This window comes from Astyanax mexicanus, chromosome 1 (genome assembly GCF_023375975.1).
Source record: "Astyanax mexicanus isolate ESR-SI-001 chromosome 1, AstMex3_surface, whole genome shotgun sequence".
NCBI lineage: Eukaryota > Metazoa > Chordata > Actinopteri > Characiformes > Acestrorhamphidae > Astyanax > Astyanax mexicanus.
Genome location: NC_064408.1, coordinates 132,577,501 through 132,599,404, shown reverse-complemented (window position 1 = coordinate 132,599,404; position 21,904 = coordinate 132,577,501). Strand labels below are relative to the sequence as shown.

At 36.8% G+C, this 21,904-nt stretch overlaps 1 protein-coding gene and 1 long non-coding RNA gene across 9 annotated transcripts in view; both read right to left on the bottom strand.

Annotated features, from left to right (window-relative positions):
- Positions 1–2,587: 2,587 nt before the first annotated feature.
- Positions 2,588–3,419, bottom strand: LOC125785757 (uncharacterized). The gene is made up of 3 exons (XR_007428105.1): positions 3,133–3,419; positions 2,945–3,025; positions 2,588–2,855 (listed from the first exon to the last, which is right to left on the bottom strand). It is a non-coding gene; the product is annotated as an uncharacterized LOC125785757 (long non-coding RNA).
- Positions 3,420–15,054: 11,635 nt separating this feature from the next.
- LOC103022234 (uncharacterized) overlaps positions 15,055–21,904 on the bottom strand; it is a 7,679-nt gene continuing 829 nt past the window's right edge. Inside the window, exons 2-14 of one of the 8 annotated variants that reach the window (XM_049469113.1) lie at positions 20,984–21,110; positions 20,683–20,830; positions 20,353–20,545; positions 20,170–20,232; positions 19,932–20,030; positions 19,447–19,566; positions 18,981–19,097; positions 18,495–18,614; positions 17,746–17,865; positions 17,179–17,301; positions 16,937–17,005; positions 15,916–16,077; positions 15,055–15,559 (exon numbers count right to left, since the gene is read on the bottom strand). In XM_049469113.1, coding sequence (XP_049325070.1) covers positions 16,009–16,077; positions 16,937–17,005; positions 17,179–17,301; positions 17,746–17,865; positions 18,495–18,614; positions 18,981–19,097; positions 19,447–19,566; positions 19,932–20,030; positions 20,170–20,232; positions 20,353–20,545; positions 20,683–20,830; positions 20,984–21,101 — 1,359 coding nt within the window. In that variant the 5' untranslated portion in view covers positions 21,102–21,110 and the 3' untranslated portion in view covers positions 15,055–15,559; positions 15,916–16,008. The remainder of the gene's footprint in view (positions 15,560–15,915; positions 16,078–16,936; positions 17,006–17,178; positions 17,302–17,745; positions 17,866–18,494; positions 18,615–18,980; positions 19,098–19,446; positions 19,567–19,931; positions 20,031–20,169; positions 20,233–20,352; positions 20,546–20,682; positions 20,831–20,983; positions 21,111–21,904) is intronic. The other 7 variants (XM_049469116.1, XM_049469118.1, XM_049469122.1 and 4 more) reach the window with 7 other exon arrangements.

The window sequence follows — 21,904 nt, the reverse complement described above, 5'->3', positions numbered from 1 at the left end:
CTTATTGCTATTCTGAGGTGAATCCATGCTCCTATTATCCACATACTTCTTCATTATACTTATTTAATGCCTTATTTACCTTGTTATGAATATCCTGTCAATAATTGTGTGTTATTTTTGTGTTTCTTAATATTTGTGAGAAACACGGGAGATCCCTGACCTCATGCAACCCTATGACCCATGGGATTCAAACAAGACTGTGTTTTTTACCACCTCTGATAATTAATTAACACAATTCATTGTCTTAGTTGACCAATTAATGAACTGAACACAATAGGGTTAATTTCCCCCTACAAAATACAGGTTAAAAAAGAATAATGACTTTGCTCCAGTTCCTGAAGTAAATCTTGCAGGTGGTTCATTAAGGTCACCTCCAGGTGTTCCTTATTTGACCCCTCCTCGCTGAACTCTGCCCGGCAAACTGACATGACAAAGTCTGCATCAGCCTGACACAATAAATCAGATGAATTAGTAAAACAAAAAATGTAGAGACTTGTTTTTCTACATGACTTTTTCCTGAATATACCGCAAGTTAAGAGTTAACCAATAGTAAAAACAATATTTAAACACATCTGTTGGTACCAGGCAGTACCAACATTTAGTGGTTCAATGAGTAAAATGTGTCAATTTAGAATAAAAAAACATGGACTTACAATCATTTCTACCCCAGGGGTGAAAAGTGGCTGGCAGATATCAGGGTATTTGGCCATTAGATCAGAAAGCCCATACAGCTGCAAACCATTCCTTACCTGCTGCAGTATTGGGAACAGCTTCAGGGTTGCATGGAGAATAACAGCAAAACACAAAAATCACTAAAGTAATGAAATCTAGATATTTCCTGAAAGAAGCAATAAATGTAAAACCTTAACAAGTATTCAGAAACTATGCAACAAAAAAGGATGTAGTGTAAAATGTGTGTGTGTGTGTGTGTGTGTGGGGGGGGGGGGGGGAGTAAATAGTCAATCAGTTACTTTAAATTCAAATACTGACTTTAAATTGACAATTATAAATAAAATACACGGATTGCTTTGCAAGACTGCTACTGAATCTTCCATTTTTTTATCCGATTTTCGATTTAAATCTATTTTTTCCCTACTAAAAATAAAATAAAGATGATTCAAAAAATGGTTAAAAACGAAATACATATGGTCTGTAGAAAATCACTCTGATGGTCTTACCTTGGAAATAAGCTCAATATGTTGGTCATCTCCCAGAGCAGTTTTGTCCAGGTCTTCAAATTTCAAAGATCCACTGCACAGAAACTTGTAGCACCAAACCGCTAAAAAATTTGGAGCCGGTCCACCTTGCGCCAGGCTGACAGCCATTATTTCTCCTATAGTCCTATAAAAAAAAGAAGAAGAAGACCAGGAACATTTAAACAATGACATCCTAGTGCTGTGTAGAATATATAAAATAAAAAATGTGTCTCCAAAACTATAATTGAAAAAAGAAAAAAATAATGTTAATGTAATTTAATTTAATTGGGTTTCAAACAATTATGGAGCATTTTATTGGCCCATTTACCATGACCCCCAATGTAAAAGGCAACTGCTAATTTTAAAGATGGACATACATTTTTACAGCAATGATAATACAGTATGCATGAGTGTACAACACATACTTAAAGTGGTCTAAATCGGAGATTGAATACTTCGGCCTCTTGCCATGTCTGTCACCCTCGAAAAAGCGCTTTTCAATGCCTTCCATCATTCCTTCAACCAAAGAATACAGAGAATAATTACACATGATTACACATTCATTAAATCATCTATGTAACCTTTGCTCACCTGACAGAAGCTCTTTGCGGAGCGCCCCTGTGTCTATCCCAGCCTCACCTAAAAAGACAACTTTCAGTTGTTTCGCTGGATTTGACTTTTTTGTCTTTGCCATTGAGAAAGGACTCTCTCCAACATATTATGCCGGGACACTGTGATGTCAAATGAGTTGCCATCTGTTGTGGACACTGCAGCTGTAATGGCCTGGAGAACCCCTTCAAGACTAACACACACACACACACACACACACACACACACAAATACCATACCAATCTACCAATCATAAAAAAATAATCATGTTATGTAGTACAGATTAAAAAATTACAAATATACCTCTCACTTTCACTGTTACACTGTGATTCCCCTTCAGTGATAAGATGTGTGTCCTCCACCCTGTTACGTACATAATAGATAACCACTGGTTAGCTTTATTTAAATTATCACATCCCTGTGTTGTGTAGAAAATATATTATAAAAAATATGTATCTTAAGAACTGAAATTTGTGTCCTCCACCCTGTTGTTTTATACATTTGTAGAATTATTAAATCATCAACTAGAACCCTGAAAGGCCTGTGTAATCACAGTTTGGCAACATACCTGATTTAACACATGCTTTTAATTTCCAGAATTAGTGAACCACCAAACTGTAATGATTCTGATCCTCCAGGACCAGAGGCAAACAAATATTGCTATACTTAGACATTAAGAACTGGATAGTTCCTTACAAATATATAAACATAAAAAAATACTTAAAGGGATTTTCTTTTTTAAAGATTTATACATTAAACAAACATTTTTAATTTGTCACCTTTCACCACACAAGCTAGCATGGACTTCCAAATAATCCAATGGGAAAATCATGAGGCACACTGGACATGAGCCCTGAATAGAAGATATCAATATTACCTCCAGTGAAAAACAAGAAATGTACTACTTAAAATAGAATGAGTGTAATATCTATTAAGTAAGACCAATTGTAGGAATTGCATAAATGCCATTACCTTAGACACAGATGTACTGTTACTATTGGCTGCCACAGAAGAGTTCACTCCAGATAATTCAGACATATCACAGGAAGGCTAAAATGAACATACAGTAAAGAAAAATAATTAAAAATAGATCACAGTGGTAAGTAGAGTATTAATAGCATTACTGAATTTATTCTTACCTTTCTGGATGTACTTGTACCAGTGGTTTCCACAGAGTTCACAGAGGAGAACTCCCCAACAATAGACACATCAGGGGAAGACTAAAAGGAACAGACAATACAAGTAAATATTTGTCAAAACAATAACATTGTGTCTAAAATAATTATAAAAATATATATTATTTATTGAACAAAGGCATTGCTCTTACACAACAATCATCGCAGAGAGAGTCGTACTCTGTGGATGACCTGCCAATGCAACATGATTTAACATGAACAGCCAAAATTTGCAAAGGCGTAGACAACCCGCAGGCTTGGCAAGTTGCCTTTGGCATCTTCTGGAATTCATGGGCATCAACAGGAAGAGGCAATGTGTCTAGTTCCTCCTGGAGTGGAACTATGTACAAAGTGTTTTTACCCCCTCCACTCACAGATCTTAAATACTGAGTATTATATCCCTCAGCTTCTGGGGGACGACTGTAAGTTTTCTTTGTCCAGATCCACCTATGAGGAGCAATTAAGAATAATTAAAAGATTGGAAATAAAAAGTAATAAGAAACCCCTGACCTTCTAACCTGTTTAAAGTCTACATTACCAAGAGCCTTGTGCAGAAGCCATCCTCCTGATCATTTGGAAAGTTTGGGGTAATGATGAGTAAGAGCTTTTGAAAACTGCATGAAAGAGAAAACATATTTTTTTTGTAAGAGTGACATTCCAATAATGACAAGCAATAACATTTATTTAAAATTTTTAAATTGCATTCATATGAGACCTTTTTAGTTGTCACATCTGATACTGTTAGCTCCTCTGTCCCTTCCACACCAAGCTCTAACGGAGGTTCTCAGGTCAACAACTACACTACCCAGAATGCACCACCCGCTGACATCACGCACTCACCTGATCACGTGACACCTCACCTGCTTCCTCCAGGAAGTCCCGAATACTGATTACTGGCACTATAAAGGTGCACGCCACACAAACACCCACGCCGCGTATTGTAGGTTCTCCTCATTACAAAGCGTTCTATATCTCTTGTCTCAGTTTATCTTGTTTATGACCTTGCCTTTGTTTTCTCAACGCCGATTATTGCCTTTGCCTCTGATACTGGATTGCTTGTGTATTACCTGGACTGTGTTTTCACTACTGCCTCTTGGATTACCTCTGATATTGGATCTCTCGTGTATGAACTCTGGACTGTTTCTCGTTTATGGTATGGTTTTGTCTTCATTGCTCTGTTTACTGGTGATCACCCATTTTTCTGTATCTGTTTATTTTTATAATAAACTTAATATATTGTTATCAGTATCTGCACGTGTCTGCAATTCTGTGCTCATCATGACATTAGTAGCAGTAGTATATATTTTTTTTTTTACCTCAGAGTGATCAGCACTTTCTGGGAGCTTGACTGTTTGCCTCTTCATACCCGCTTGGAGAAGTACCAATTCTGCAGATGATGTAGGTGTTCGTTCCATGGTTTTGTCAACAAGGTAAAACTGCAGTGATACGGTCTTGCCACTGGTACTGACCTCCTTGGAGGGAGAAAATCTTTTCTTGCCCCTTACAGGAGTAGATTTGTGAAAACAGCCTGGAAATGATCAGCCTGGAAATGATCTGTATAATCACAACACAAAGAAAACGACTTGTATTGAGTGTACAACTAATTAAAATACATCTTAATTTTACTGTAATAGTACTGCAATTTGATAAAATGTCTGCATAAATTACACACCTTAAAAACAAATTAGGTTTATGTCATCCCCAAACCCAACAATCAAATGACAGACAATATTTTTTAGATAATGCTTTAAATTAGAGATGGACTGAACGGGCTGAAAGGATGCACTGCTGAGAGTGGTAATTTCTGGTTGGTGGGATTAAATTCTTTATTCCCTTTTCTCCACAAGGCACATTAGCTCCACAAATATGAACTGAAGTAACAGCAAAAACACTCTGTACTGACAGAGCTGAGTAGCAACATATGAAGAACAGCTGAATATAGTTATTCAGAGCTACATCTAATGGTTGGGCAGGGTTTTGCATTTTCATTTGACAGTGAGGCACACAGTGCTCCTGTAAACCTTAAATTCTGAATCGTACCTGATAAATTGTGAAAATATTGACATATTGATATTGATTAGCTGATCAATCTTTCCATCTCTACTTTAAATACAGGCTGACAAAATGAATGAATATTTAAAAATACAGATACAATGAAATATGGCAAAGTCAGTGCAGGTACTACAGATTTCTAAATATTTCTTCCCTAAGCATAAATAACCTGATCATTGCTTGCTGCTCTGTTACTGCTGCTGCTGCTGCTGCTGCTGGCCGTTATGTGACTACTTATTAAAGTAATCAGTTGACGTGTCACGTCATCTATTGATCCAGTCTGTTAAAGTATAAAACATTTAAATAGCTATTTTAATTAAGCTCACCACATACACAGAAACATGTAGTTATGGCCAGGCCAGAAGCATATAAAAACATAATTAAAAAATGTATTTATTTCATGATTAAATTCAAAATGTGAAACTCATCATAAAGATTCATTACATAAAAACTGATCTAATGAAATATTTATTATGAAAATGATGAATATATTCTAATTTGATTAATATACAAAATCAATTGGAACGTTTGGAAGCGCGGACAGGTACCAAGTGGAGAAATAAATCCACATCTCCATAAAGCTTGTCAGAAGAAGGAAGCATGAAGCACCCTGAAATGTCCTGGTATAGGCTGCACAGACATAGGTCTTGATATAACATGAGACCACCACCAGCAGGGGGTTCTTGCGCTATTTTAAAAGTCAAATGTAATGCTTTTAAAGAACTTTTTAGGACCTCAAAAAATATCATTAATTTTTACACTTTGTTCTTTAAATTGTGTTCCCTTGTGATGCAGAAGAGAGCCAACATAGCATGTAAGTTGCATTACGTTAAACAACACACTGAATTGCATATAGGAAGCAAAAAAGAATAATGAAAGAACACTTTAAGCAGTCTCCATTATACATTATTAATCAACTCAAAATGAAAAGCCTGTCCTAAGCCAATAATTTATTAATTTATTTATTAATTAATCATTTATTCATTCTCTTTCCCGATAACTTTAGCTAGATTTCTGCTAACCTCGGTTCTCTAATGTTAGCTAGCTCTTACACTAACCTTAGTCCTCTCTCCAAAATTTCTACTTAACTGAGGTAAAGAACGTCGTTCCTTAACACCTGGCAGGTTAGCCTATCTAGCCTACGGCTTGCTAGTTAAGCTAGCTAGCTTAGCGTTAGAGATCCATTTCCACAATGGCTAAGTCAGCTAGGCAACTAACCTAATTCTGACACGGCAGATCGGCTATGTTAGTTAGGTAGTCTCTAAATCTGTTTCACATTCGTAATGCCATAATATATTTACATATATTCCACAGAACATCATATAAACTAATATGAATACATATATTAGAAGTTACATGGGGCAGGATGGCGGGGGGATTTCATCGCGTTTTTTTCTACCAATGAGAATGCTGAGCAAGCGGTATTAGGAATTTAATTGGTCAACTGCTGTTGCAACGTTTGATTGGCTTGAGACTTTTGGCAGCTTTGTTGCAGTGAAAAGCTCGGCGCTCGAGCAGAGAACGCTCCGCGAGCACGCAGGGGGAAGTTGAGCGAGCGCGGACGCTCTCGAAACATTAAGAACAGCCAGATACCACACGAGCAAGATATATCCGAGAGAGAGCGCAGATTCCTACAAGAGGAGAGTTAATCTGAGAGAGAGCATGGTAAATCCGTGAGAGCGCACCTATATTTTACACCTGAGCAAATAAAATCCGTGAGAGCGCACCTATATTTTACACCTGAGCAAATAAAATCCGTGAGAGCGCACCTATATTTTACACCTGAGCAAATAAAATCCGTGAGAGCGCACCTATATTTTACACCTGAGCAAATAAAATCCGTGAGAGCGCACCTATATTTTACACCTGAGCAAATAAAATCCGTGAGAGCGCACATATATTTTACACCTGAGCAAATAAAATCTGTGAGAGCGCACCTATATTTTACACCTGAGCAAATAAAATCCGTGAGAGCGCACCTATATTTTACACCTGAGCAAATAAAATCCGTGAGCGCTGAATGAAGTAGGCTCTTGCATTCAAAAACTCCGCTCTCGACTTTTGGCAGTAAAATGACGCCATATTAGTGGTGTTTTTACCGGAGATGGAGTCGCTCCACACGGTTTACACGTTATCTTGTTTTTTCGCGACGTCAAAGGAGAAATATATGGCCTCTCCCCTCTCTCTCTCCCTGCTGCTGAACACTGTGGAGTTAATATCGAGCTCCGTAAGTAACGGCAGGTTAATTCCCGGGTTTTGTATTTAACCGTGCAGCGGTTTCGTCTCGTTTTTATTTTTTTAATACTGTTTTTATTTAGTTATCGTCTCGTTTTTGTCTTGAAAAAAAGCTTAGTTGACGAAGACTATGACGAAAATTATTCCTCAACGAAATGAACACTGATTCTAAAGCAGTGATTGGTCGATCTCCTCTGATTTACTCTCTTAGATCTCTGAGATCATCACCCCACAATTTGCTGGCTGGATCTCAGACTCTTCTTTATTCTAAAGGGGAACTCTGGTGTGAAATTAAATAATACAGCGCTTTTAGCCAAAGCTCCCAACAGGCCACAATGCTAGGAGCATAAAGTTACCTGTGGAAAGAAATCACTATTTTTACACCATTAATAAGCCTAAAGTTGTTTCACACTTCATGAGTAGAATTCAGAGAGCCCTGATGTTTAAAAAAATAGGCACAGAGAAATTTTAAAGTGATCAGAAAGTTTACTAACTGTGATTTTTAGTGTTGATAATGCTGAGTTCCCTTTCACTCACAGGGTCTCGCATCACTAATCTACTCATCAATGATGTTCATAAACATCAGGACCTCAGAGCATCTAAGAGCTGTGTGGAAGGAAGAACCTGGATTAGAACTTTCAGAAGAAGAGTGGAATCATGCACTGTGAAAAGGTCCATCACTGTTTACATTTCAGTAGAAACAGAACAGCTTACTGTTATCTAAGTGTTGATAATCTTGTAATAGGTGTTATAAAGCTCTATGAAATTAGAACATGTATGTTTGGAAAGTTCTGTGTTTATCCCTGTATTCAGTCATTTTATTTACTTTTTATTATTTCTTCTTCTGTATGTAATTGTGTAAAATTCATGCATTGTATTGTTGCATGTATTTGTAAATTCAGACCTGAAAATGTATAAATCAAGTAAAAAAAAAAGACTCAGGACTCAAATACTGCAACTCAAATACTTTATTAAATACGTAGGGGTACAGTGGGTTCTCTAAACGAGCAGATTCAACACCAGTAAACAGCAGCCAGAGAAAATCAACATACCATAAATGATATATATATATATAGTACATAATACAATATATATATATATATATATATATATATATATATATATATATATATATATATATACTAGGGGTGTCACGATGGAAATGATGTCATGGTCTCGAGCCTCGAAGTGAAAAAGAGGATGGACGATCCCTCCCTCTAACCTACGCTAATGGTGCAGCACACTGTAGCCGACGCCGCGGACATTGTGACTGATAAAGGGATTTATGTATCAGGTGGTTAGGTGGGCGGACTGTATAGGTGTTGGTAGATGGTATGGTGTCTTCCTGGTGCGTCGGTAAGAACGCAGAAGAGTCGAGAATGAAGTTTAAGGCAGTTTAATGAACTTGAAGACAGCACAGTAATACACAAGGGTCAAATTTGGCTTTACAGATGATCGCAAATACGTGTGTGTGGGTGTGTGTATGTGTGTGTGTGTGTGTGTGTATGTGTGTGTGTGTGTGGTCTAAGAAAGGAAGGAAGCAAAAATATACAAACTCTGTGTAAATAAACAAACTCTGAAATAAATACATCCAGGCTGGTTATTTAAGGCACAACTAGCTTCCATTGGAAATCTATAAGGCTGCTATATGCTGGGGAAACACTGCCAACTGGTGGCAAACACACGGTCATTACACATAATACTGGCGCCCATTAAACAGCTATTACAGGCGTGAAAACCTCCACATTAGGGTTGCAGCGGTAACCGGTTTCACGGTATACCATGGTATTAAAATGCACGGTTATCATACCGTGTGTGTTTGCTTATTACCGGTAAAACGCAAGCCAGCGGAGAAACTCACCCGCGCATGCGCAACTCTGCTCCGCTTCAGCTACTCAGCACACAGCGGTGAGAACGGCAGAAAGTGCATCAGACTAGAGCTTCATTAACAATTATTATTGTTAATGAAAACGAACCAAATAACGAAAACTGAAAGTGAAACTTAACTAACTTATTTATAAGCGCTGTTTTCACTCCCGCAGTTCTACAGCGGGAGGTGTTGTGCTGATTCTGTCCGCGAAGCGGGAGTCGGATTGAGCAGGGAGTCGGATTCGGCACAACAGCGGCAGCGCGGCAGCACCTCGCGGCCCGCGGTGTTAGTTGTAAGCGCTCGCGCTAGCCGCAAAATACGACAGAAAACACTGAGAAACTGCAGAATTATGAATTGGAATAAAATGAGCACGAGGAGATAAAAGAGAACCTTTACCTGTGAGTAGCTCACATCAGAACACGCAAATCTCTCTCTCTCTCTCTCTCTGTGTCTCTCTCTCTCTGTCTCTCTCTCTCTGTGTCTCTCTCTCTCGCACGTGAACTTCTCCGCACTGTGTTTAGCTGTTCTTCAAAATCATTTTAATTAAATAATAGTTCTATGCTTCTATGTTAGTGTTAATTAACATAATTCTGATCATATTTCGCTCATTCAAACAGCCTGAAAACAGACTTGTAATCTTGTAATCAACAAGCTTGTAATCAATGTGGCCGTAAAGTCACAGCTAAAGGAGGAAATACATCAAACCTGTTCTCCCATCTCCGAGAACACCACCCCGCTGTGCAGCGCAAAGTATGTGTTCAGTTTATAATTTTAATCTGAACATAAATAAAAACCTCTTTGTAGTCGTGCACAACCCATGCGGTAAGCGCCCGCAAAAGCGCTGAGTTATCCGAAATTTGGGCACGCAGGTACAGGCGTGAAGTGCGTGCTACGATGGATTCACGTGTCCGTGTAAAGGTCCTGGCCGGACTGGATGTGAAAGACGCCATTCATTTACATGCGTTAATTTTCAAATTCTGACGTGCCTGTTTTTCATATGTTGAAGGTTTTAAGGTATGAAAGCCTTAAAATAGAAATCTCTATTGTGAGGATCATGTCAGAAATAAATCCCCTCTTTCTGCAGTATCTGGTTATATACCAACTTTTTTATATATATACACTCTTAATGCCCTTAAGAGTAGTGGAAAAACATGGTTTCCTTCACCTGATGGTGTAGTTTCTACAATAAATAGTTAATTGAACGAAAAACCTTTGTTGTAATTTCTTTAAGGGTCAGTTTAATAATATATATAACAAACTGTGATACCGTGATAACCGTGATACCGCGGTATTTTCCGAGACGGTTATCATACCGTGAAAATCTCATACCGTTGCAACCCTACTCCACATTAAAACACACGATGGTATTTAGGCTATACTAACACAAATGACAGCTATTCGCACTTTAAAAAGAACAATTAAGGCTTAATGAACTGAAAATAAGGCTCTACAGATTACAAACACAGTCGCAGAAATATTCTACAAGGCTCTACATTACTTTCAGTTTCACTTTCAGGCTAGCGAAATTACACTATCAAAATGGACTAAATTATCAAACATTTAAACATTAAAACAGGACAAATAATACTCACAAATCTCCAATAACGCACACAAGGAACAAAATTTGACTTTAGAAGGTAAATGAAATGACTCTTCACGGAGAAACGTGGAGCCAAAAGTCCGTAGCACTCTGCCTGGGAGCAGCTCTCACTGACTGAACTGCCCCTCACTCAAGACACGTGAACACTGAACTTCCCGCGACATGTGAGGACGTAATGACGAGCTCAGAATCTTCAGCGCAGCCAATGGCCTTTCTAACAGTGACTGCTGAAAGAGCAGCTCTTTCTCCAGAGAATGTGAACATTCTCATCTTCTTAAAGAAAAACTTAAAAAATATAAAAATAACAGTTGTTTTGTCTAGCCTCAAATATGTTAATAGTTTTGGTACCTTAAGGAGCATCTTTCTCTCAGATAAAGTTAATAATATATCTTTGTTAAAGAGAAAAACTTGTCATTTTCATGTTTAACTGTGATAGTAGGATAGAGTTCAGTTTGTTAAGGCTCTAATTGTTCTATTATTTTGTACATGACTGTTCCTGTATTGTTTTATTATTTATTTTGTTATGTTGCACATTGCTGTTTTAATAGTGCACACTGCTGCTTCCAAAAAAAAACACTACATGGTATTACATATATATCTTAATTAAATTATTTAAATTTGACCATTAGTGCCTAATGTGGTGTATTACAGATCACTTGTATCACTTTGCATCACTTATATCAAGCTCACCTTTTGAAATAAGATACTGTAAATTTGATGAATCAAACCAATGACTGACCATAGACTAATCTAAACCTGGCATAGGCCTCTCTGCTGTAAAAAAAAGAAAAAAGAAAATGGAGAATCGAATCGAATCGTGATCCTAAAATCGGAAATAAAATGGAATCGAGGATTTAGAGAATTGATATATATATATATATATATTACAATAATCACTAACAGTGTGCTGAATGATAAAGGAATAAGGACTTTTTTGTGATTATATATATTTATTATTGAAAGAATGTAAAATACAGTTTATCATATACAGATAAAGAATAGATGAAACAAAGGGGTTAAAAAATTAAGAAGAGCAAAAGAGAAAAACAAAAAAACAAAAAGTGACGTTTAAAATTTAACCCACAGCAATGGTGCTGTCACACACACACACACACACACACACTCACTACACACACTACACAAACTACACACACACACACACACTATACACACACACACACACACACACACACACACACTCACTATACACACACACACACACACACACACACACTCACTATACACACACACACACACACACACACACACACACACACACACACACTATACACACACACACACTCACTATACACACACACACACACACTCACTATACACACACACACACACTCACTATACACACACACACACACTCACTATACACACACACTCACTATACACACACACACACACACACTATACACACACACACACACACACACACACTCACTATACACACACACACACACACACACTCACTATACACACACACTCACTATACACACACACACACACACTCACTATACACACACACACACACTCACTATACACACACACACTCACTATACACAAACACACACACACACTCACTATACACACACACACACTCACTATACACACACACACACTCACTATACACACACACACACACACACACTCACTATACACACACACACACACACACACACACTCACTATACACACACACACTCACTATACACACACACACACACACACTCACTATACACACACACACTCACTATACACACACACACACACACACTCACTATACACACACACACACACTCACTATACACACACACACACACACACTCACTATACACACACACACACACACATACTCACTATACACACACACACACACACACACACACTCACTATACACACACACACACACACACACACACACACACACTATATACACACACACACATACTCACTATACACACACACACACACACTCACTATACACACACACACACACACACACACACTATACACACACACACACACTCACTATACACACACACACACACACACACACACACTCACTATACACACACACACACACACTCACTATACACACACACACACTCACTATACACACACACTCACTATACACACACACACACACACACACACACTCACTATACACACACACACACACACTCACTATACACACACACACACACACTCACTATACACACACACACACACTCACTATACACACACACACACACACACATACTGTCTTAGGACACATTTGAGGCCATATGAAAAGAAGCCCCCACCGCGGGGACACCGCTTTCTGAATGAGCTAGAGAGAAGCAGACAACACAGTTCTGCTCCAAAATACCCCAATAACACCACAATCACTTGATATTTTTGATTCAAGCATATTTTGTCCGAGGTGACATAATACCACACATTTGAGGACTTGTATTTTTTAGGACACATTTGGGGGCCAATCCCATACACGTACACAAACTCTGATAAAAGTCACTTTTGAATACTTTTACTAAACTTTGGGGACAGATGAAGTAAAGTTCTCATGTGTATTTTTCAGTTACATTCCTGCACTAATGCTTTTGTTATATTATCAAAATCATCTGTTCTTTGGAGAACGTGCAGAAGGTCTAAAGGTTTTACACGTTTTTTTTATATTAAAGCTAGTGTCAGTATCACCTGGGTGTCTTTGGCTTACTGGAAAAAAAAATCTGTATGTTCACTGCATGCTATTTTTGGAGACAATGATTATGTGAATTATGTATATTATGTAATTTCAAAGGTAGCCTATATAGCAATAACACTAAAATAAATTGACCTACTAAAATATGTCCTCCTTGCATTCAGGTTTCATATTTGTAAATATCTAGACTGGGATTTCTCAGTGCTGGGAATCATCTTTGTTTCAGCTCAACACAATATGAATCTGATTTGCCACAATAAGCTAACAGACTGAAAAAAAAAATTAACAATGCAAACACATCATGATCCAGGTCATCTTTTCATGAACAGTGTTGTATACAGCCATATCATATATGCTCATTACACCCATTATTTTGTGTTGAGAAATAAGAATATTACGCAACATCACTATTTAAATCTGATTATTCTAGTCTACCATAGCTGATAACATTTAAGGATAATGTTTGTATCTTAGAAACCTCACCACTCATTATATATTCTAACAGTTATCTAATGTATCTATCATTGAAAGCCACAGTTCACTGCTGTATAACTTCCAAAAGAAACAAAACAGAAATATGAATTATATTTGATTACAAGCATCTTTACTTTCAAAGCTGCCACATATATGCCATACAATATCAAAAATCACTGGCAAAAATAAAACAATAATAATAACATTAATAACAATAATAATAATAATAATAAACCAACAGGTCTGTGCAAAAGTATTAGGATGTCATGTAAAACATGTTGACTATAAAAGACATTATAAATTTATAATAATACAAATAATCAATAAAAAATTAATCCAAATAAAGAATAACGCAGTATTGAGCCTTGAGAATGTGTTATTTGTCAGTGAAGTTATTGATATGTTGGCTAATAGAATGTTACTGATATGTTGGTTAGAAGAATGCCGTCAGAACACCAGTTTGGTTCAGTAATGCTGCTGGTAAGTTGGTTAAGAAGAAATACTGTTAGGTTTGGTTTAGTTACTCCTATGCTAGAAAAACGCTGTTTGATCACCGATTTGTTTAGTAAAAGGTTATAGATATGTTAGCTAAAAAAACGTCGTTAGAACACCGATTTGGTTTAGTGAATTTATAGATGTTAGTTAAAAAAAACGTTGTTAGAAAACCGATTTGGTTTAGTGAATTTATAGATATGTTAGTTAGAAAAACGTTGTTAGAAAACCGATTTGGTTAAGTGAATTTATAGATATGTTAGTTAAAAAACGTTGTTAGAAAACCGATTTGGTTTAGTGAATTTATAGATATGTTAGTTAGAAAAACGTTGTTAGAAAACCGATTTGGTTTAGTGAATTTATAGATATGTTAGTTAGAAAAACGTTGTTAGAAAACCGATTTGGTTAAGTGAATTTATAGATATGTTAGTTAAAAAACGTTGTTAGAAAACCGATTTGGTTTAGTAAATTTAAGGATATGTTAGTTAGAACAAAACTTATTATACAGGATTTGTTATAGTGAAGTTAGTGCTGTCAAAAGACTGGATCTGTTAAATTCCACAAGCAGTGCCTCATTTATTGAACTACTAAATAAGAATTGTTTTATGCCAATTTATATTTATTCTTAAGTTAATGTTGTACAAACTCTATACTACCAAGATAAATAGTTATCCACAAGACGTTTGCACAGTGCTGTGGGTCTGTCTGAATTACATTTCATTACAAAACTGCGACAGTAAAAAGCTGGGAGTATTTCACAAAAGTTACCCAGATATCTGTACACATACTTTACACAATTTCTGTTCAATAAGCTTTTGGTAAAATTCAGTAAAGGTTTAATTATCTGGCTAAATATGACATCTTGCTTTATATGTGTTGCAGAACAAATATTACACCAACAATATTAACACAATTTTGCCCTAACAAGCTGAGCTGAACTGTTTCTTTAAGGTGATGCTCCTGTTGCGTACAAAATTTTTCACATCGGTCCATGATCGATCGCTGAGCGCGTGGGATTCTGCGTGTAAACATTGGATATAGTCTAGCTTCTGAGGCACTTTACCAGTTTGGATGTATCTCATCAGATGCCGCTCTACTGCACATACCTCAGAGGCCTGCCACTTACGTTTTGGCTTTCTTGCTGCATCTTTGAGGAAAACAGAAATAGATTAGACAAATCTTTTTACATTACAATGCACAAAGCTGATATATGAGCATTATAAGAATGTATTTTAGGTACTACAAAGTATACAGTATACAGAGCTATATAAAATGTAGCCATTTCAAATTGACAGTGAAGTTAAATGTAGGTTGTAACTTTTGTGCAGGTCCGTTAAGTTTTTAGTTATTATTTTTACATTTTCCTTTTGAATTTTAATTCTTATTTAAAACCAGATGAAAAGAGAAAGAAATCAGATATTCCTGCACAAAACAAAGAAAATAAAAAAAGTAATATAGTATACATTAATACACTATTTCTGTATAATTCCATGTATTTATTACCTTGTTTGGGAGTCACAGCTGATACAGGAGATGCCAAAGTGTCAGGACCAGTAGCTGGGACTGCAGGCTTAACAGATTCTGTTGTCACTGGGTCTACAGGCTCATAGTCATCATTATCATCATCACTTGACATGTCACATTCTTCTGAATGAAGCAGGTTCTCTAATGCAATAGAAACAAACAGTACACGGGAAGAGCAAAACATAAGGAACACTATTATATATATATACATATATATATATATATATATATATATATATACACATATACACACATATATACACACATATATACACACACACATATATATATATATATATATGTGTGTGTGTATATATATATATATATATATATATATATATATATATATATATATATGTGTGTGTATATATATATATATGCGTATATGTGTATATATATATATATATATATATATATATATATATATATATATATATATGTGTATATATATATATATATATATATGTATATATACACACATATATATATATATATATATATATATATATATATATATGTCACCACAGTGCATTGCAAATGTTTTAAGTTCATATATGAACTTGCACAGGCATTGAAGTGTAAAACAAGAGACCCTCGCATGGGGAAAATGGCAATTTTGTGGTCGTGGCGGTTAAGTCCCATACACTGCGATTTTTTTATCAATAGTGAGATATTGCTATACAGCAGTTATTGCGACAGCCCTACAACCACATGTTTTTCCATTACAGCTGGCCATTATATTTCTGATCATCTTTAGGGACTATACAAAATATTCACAAAAACAAGTTTGGTGATCAGTTCACCAAAAAAATACTTATTTACTGTCCATCGATAAAATTACCAGTAAAATATTTTTTACTGTGATAACAAGGCATGATATCCTAGCATTAACTTTTAAAATGTGGGTTCTTCACCTAGGATGTGCCCAAAATAAAAAATTAAATAGAAAAAAAGAAATCCTACAGTGACCATTACAAGAACATTTCAATAATATCCATACCTCTAAGTCTTCAGTACCAAGTAAGGAGTTGCTACCACGGCTGTCAGCTCCAGGAGATGGTGAATCCAACTTGAAAAGATATGAAATTTATAAGATAAACAATGCAAAATGCATTGTACTCACAGTACCATGTATATATATATATATGAAAGCACACTTTCACCACAACCTATTCTAAATGAACAACCTTCATGAACAAACAATGTAAATTACAAGCAACACATACAATTTATATAACTTACCAATTTGTCTATCTTGGATATTTCACATGAAAGTTCTGCACGCTGAAGCAAGAGCATTTCACGGTGCTTTTCCAAAGCACTCTGTTTCATATCTGTTCTCGGAACATGTTCTGCAGTTCCACACTGTGAGGAAAAATAGGTGTGACCTTTAACATATCTGTCAAGTACAGAAAATTCCAAAAACAAACACAAACTCCTACAATCCAAGACAAAACTTTTATCTCAACACACTGATGGTTAATTAAACAGGAGTTCTAGATAGACAATCTTGTCTTTTCAGCCTATTCAGAAATAACAAAGCATCATATCAAAGAAACAGGTTTCAGGCAACAAGACAACAATTGGAGCTCTACAGGGAGTCTGGGGTCACTGGACACACATACACAAACTCTTAGAACAGATCGGGGACGATCTGGACCACGGCCATCTCATATCCATCCATGCTTATCAACAACTCTACAACTGGGGACACCAAGCATACACATACACTCGACATATCTCACACTGGGGACAGCCCTGTAGGAAGGCAGACGTGTTATGGTAGATCTTGGTAAACCATGTTTATACCTGGTTTTCTGCAGCACCCAAAGGCTTGTCCTGTGAACTGTCCTCGTCTATAACTGGGCAGGAAGAGCAGTCTGTCTCAGGGCTCTTCTGGATACAACTAACAGAGTGTTCTCCTTGTTCCTACAATCCAAAATAAAACAACTTTTATAGCAACATACTGATGGTTAATTAAACAGAAGTTATAGACAGACAACTGCCAATCTGTCCTATTCAGCAAAAAAAAGCACATAATTAGAAAAATAAACAGGCAAACGAGTCATCATTTAGTTTTGACTCCTTGCTGAACCCTAACAATATCTATGATATGACGACCATGCAATATCCATCATCTATCCATGTGTCCACAAAGACACAGTTAAGAAACCCCACATTTGTCATTTCTACTGAGAAATGCAGTAAGAACTGAATACAGCTGGTGGAGTAAATCTTGATAATTACCATTGGGTGGACTATGTTACAAAGAAATAGCCATAGAAATAAAGCATCATATCAAAGAAACAGGTTTCAGGCAACAAGACAACAATTGGAGCTCTACAGGGAGTCTGGGGTCACTGGACACACATACACAAACTCTTAGAACAGATCGGGGACGATCTGGACCACGGCCATCTCATATCCATCCATGCTTATCAACAACTCTACAACTGGGGACACCAAGCATACACATACACTCGACATATCTCACACTGGGGACAGCCCTGTATGAAGGCAGACGTGTTATGGTAGATCTTGGTAAACCATGTTTATACCTGGTTTTCTGCAGCACCCAAAGGCTTGTCCTGTGAACTGTCCTCGTCTATAACTGGGCAGGAAGAGCAGTCTGTCTCAGGGCTCTTCTGGATGCAACTAACAGAGTGTTCTCCTTGTTCCTACAAATCCACAGCAGAGCGTCTCTCAATTTCTTAAAAAGACTAATAAACAACTAACAGTATTCCAACAGCAGCATATGTGTGGGTCTCTAATGAAGGGATCTATAAAGACAATTTTCAGATGTCTCTATACTCAGAAGAGCACATAATACTTTAAGCTACTATCTGTTTATAAATGCAAATATAATATCATATGAACATCACCAAATATCATTTCACAATTCAATAACACACAAGCACAGCTGTCAGTGAACTAGAAATATGACATTGCACACTCCTGGTGATGTGAATCACTACACTAGCAAACACTATCAGTATTTTGGTGGTGGTGAAATACTGACACTGTGTTGCGGTGCTATTCCATACCTTACGCTCTGTAATTCCAAGAGGCCTTTCGAGTGACCTAGTCCTTCCTTTTGTCTGACGTGAAGAAACGGTCTGCTTATCCCTCACAATGTGACTCATGGGAGTTTCTGCATACATCTGAATTCAAATCACAGTAAACACATGTAAAATTCAAAGAAATATAAGTGAACAGTGGCAACAAGTAAAAAATGAGCCACAAAAACAGGGCATAAGATCAGAGAACCCAACTATAAGCAATAACTGGAGCTCTACCGGGAGTCTGGGGTCACTGGACACACATACACAAACTCTTAGAACAGATCGGGGACGATCTGGACCACGGTCACCTTATATCCATCCATGCTTATCAACAACTCTACAACTGGGGACACCAAGCATACACATACACTCGACATATCTCACACTGGGGACAGCCCTGTAGGAAGGCAGACGTGTTATGGTAGATCTTGGTAAACCATGTTTATACCTGGTTTTCTGCAGCACCCAAAGGCTTGTCCTGTGAACTGTCCTCGTCTATAACTGGGCAGGAAGAGCAGTCTGTCTCAGGGCTCTTCTGGATACAACAAACAGTGTGTTCTCCTTGTTCCTACAATCCAAAAATAAAACAACTTTTATAGCAACATACTGATGGTTAATTAAACAGACGTTATAGACAGACAACTGCCAATCTGTCCTATTCAGCAAAAAAAAGCACATAATTAGAAAAATAAACAGGCAAACGAGTCATCATTTAGTTTTGACTCCTTGCTGAACCCTAACAATATCTATGATATGACGACCATGCAATATCCATCATCTATCCATGTGTCCACACAGACACAGTTAACACTTTCAATGTTCTTCTTAAACACAGCAGTCAATTAAATATAAATGAGTGTATAAATATAAATGAATCTCTACCCACTAGTAATGGTGGTACAATATTAAATGTGTTGTGACAGTGTTCCTTACCTCACTCTCCATAATTGTGAAAGACTTCCTGGGAGCCTCTCTCTTTTCTTGAACTCTGCTAGCAGTCAGTGCTCTCTTTGCACACTTCACAGGATAGTTCTTGGTAAAACCAAAGCAAAGCAAATATAAAGTAACAGAATTTTTTTAATATATATTTTATAACTAGAAAAACCTGTATATAGCTCACTATACCAATGATAATATGTTTTACATTGCGAATACTTTGTAATGAGCATACCTCTTCCCCTGTAGTTATAAGAGGCTTCTGAAGAGTCTTGGCAGTGGAAGCTTCTGGTTTAACCTTTAAACAATTATTTTAGTAATTTTGCAATCTTAATAATTTGTTCCTTGTAACATCAGATCTTATGCTGAAAGAAACATTCATTACAAATCCAACAAGACAGTAGTTGAACACTCTTACCTGTTTGCGCCAGGGCCAATCTGAATCCCCATAATTATAGTTAATTTCTTCTCCTGGTAAAATATCTCTAAGTGCAAATAAGCACAGGGTTGGCATTCCATCTACTTCAACAACTTTTATTTTGCAGTTTGGTTTCTTGTGTTCATCATTTACAAGCCTCCCTAAAGATTTGTCTTCAACAGATGCATCCACACTGAAAATTAACAGAAATGTACAAAAGCATAAACACAGACAAATACCTGATTAATAATTGGGTATTAAGAGCATGCAGTAGGCAGGTACACATGTATTCTAATATTATGACCCATTAATAAGAGTAATATCACTTACCTCCAGTACTTCCCTCTCCATTGAAAATCAAAAATAAACACTGTTCCTGAATTAATGTTTTGAATGAGATTTTGTGTTAAGAGTTGGCCTCTGTATTCCAGGATAAAATCTCCTTTGGAAAAGTTGGCAGTCGCAAATACACCTCGTCCTGGGAAAGACAAATAAAAAAATAGGTTAGCAGTTAAAACATGGCTTAAACAGAACAAGAATCATGCTTCTATGCACACATGTAAAACATTGTACAGTTCAGAACAGATCACACACTCAACACAATTACAATTTCAACAAATAAATGATTCACCTTTAGAAGAGCTAATAAATCTCTCCTCAAGACCCAGTTTGTCTGTCTTGTTTTTGATGTGAATCTCAGCATCTTGCTGTGGACTCAGTTGTTTTCGTCTTATCAGTCTTTTTGCCATTCAGTCTTTCTGTCAAAAAGAAATTAGTCAAAATTTTGGATACAAACTTAATTACAGTCAATATAAACACTGTCAATTTAATAAAGCAACTGTGGAAACAACAGATGCCAACATTGTCTACATTTAATCCAGCTTTCTACAGCTCCATCTTACAGTACTAGGGGTGGCAGTCCTACAGCAGGTGTATTTGACCAGAAAAAACAACAAACTGCAGGTTCCCGTTTCTGAACTATGTCAATTAAGATCTGTCACTTATGCAAACATGGACTATAAAGAGTGGAATGGAGAGAATAACAAATGTTTAGCTTTACACCATTATAAATTAGAAGAGGTTCCATCAACATACCTAATAATAAATACTAGTGGTTATGCATATATTAGCACTGGCATAAAGCAAAGCCAAAATAAATGACATTTGCACAACTTTAGTAATATTACTAAACAGAAGCTTTTCAGACAACCACTTAAACTAATACAGTTTAACCATGAACAGCTAAATGGCAAACCATGCTACCTAAAGGAAGTACACTGGAGATGATTTTGGCGCCAGCAATAAACCGCTAGCTTAGCTAGCATGCTACCAGCTAATATACACCACAAAACCGAATAAATTCGACCCTACTGCCTCTCCAACCGCAGTCACTTGACATCACTCGATCAAACTAGAGTTCCCATTCTCTAAACCTGCGCAAAGAGAAACATTACTGTGTACTATTTTGTAAAGTGAGCTGTTTGCTAGCGCTAGCATCTGGCGCTAGCAGCTATCGCTAACGTTACCCAGAGCAGTGGAAATTGAGCAGGTT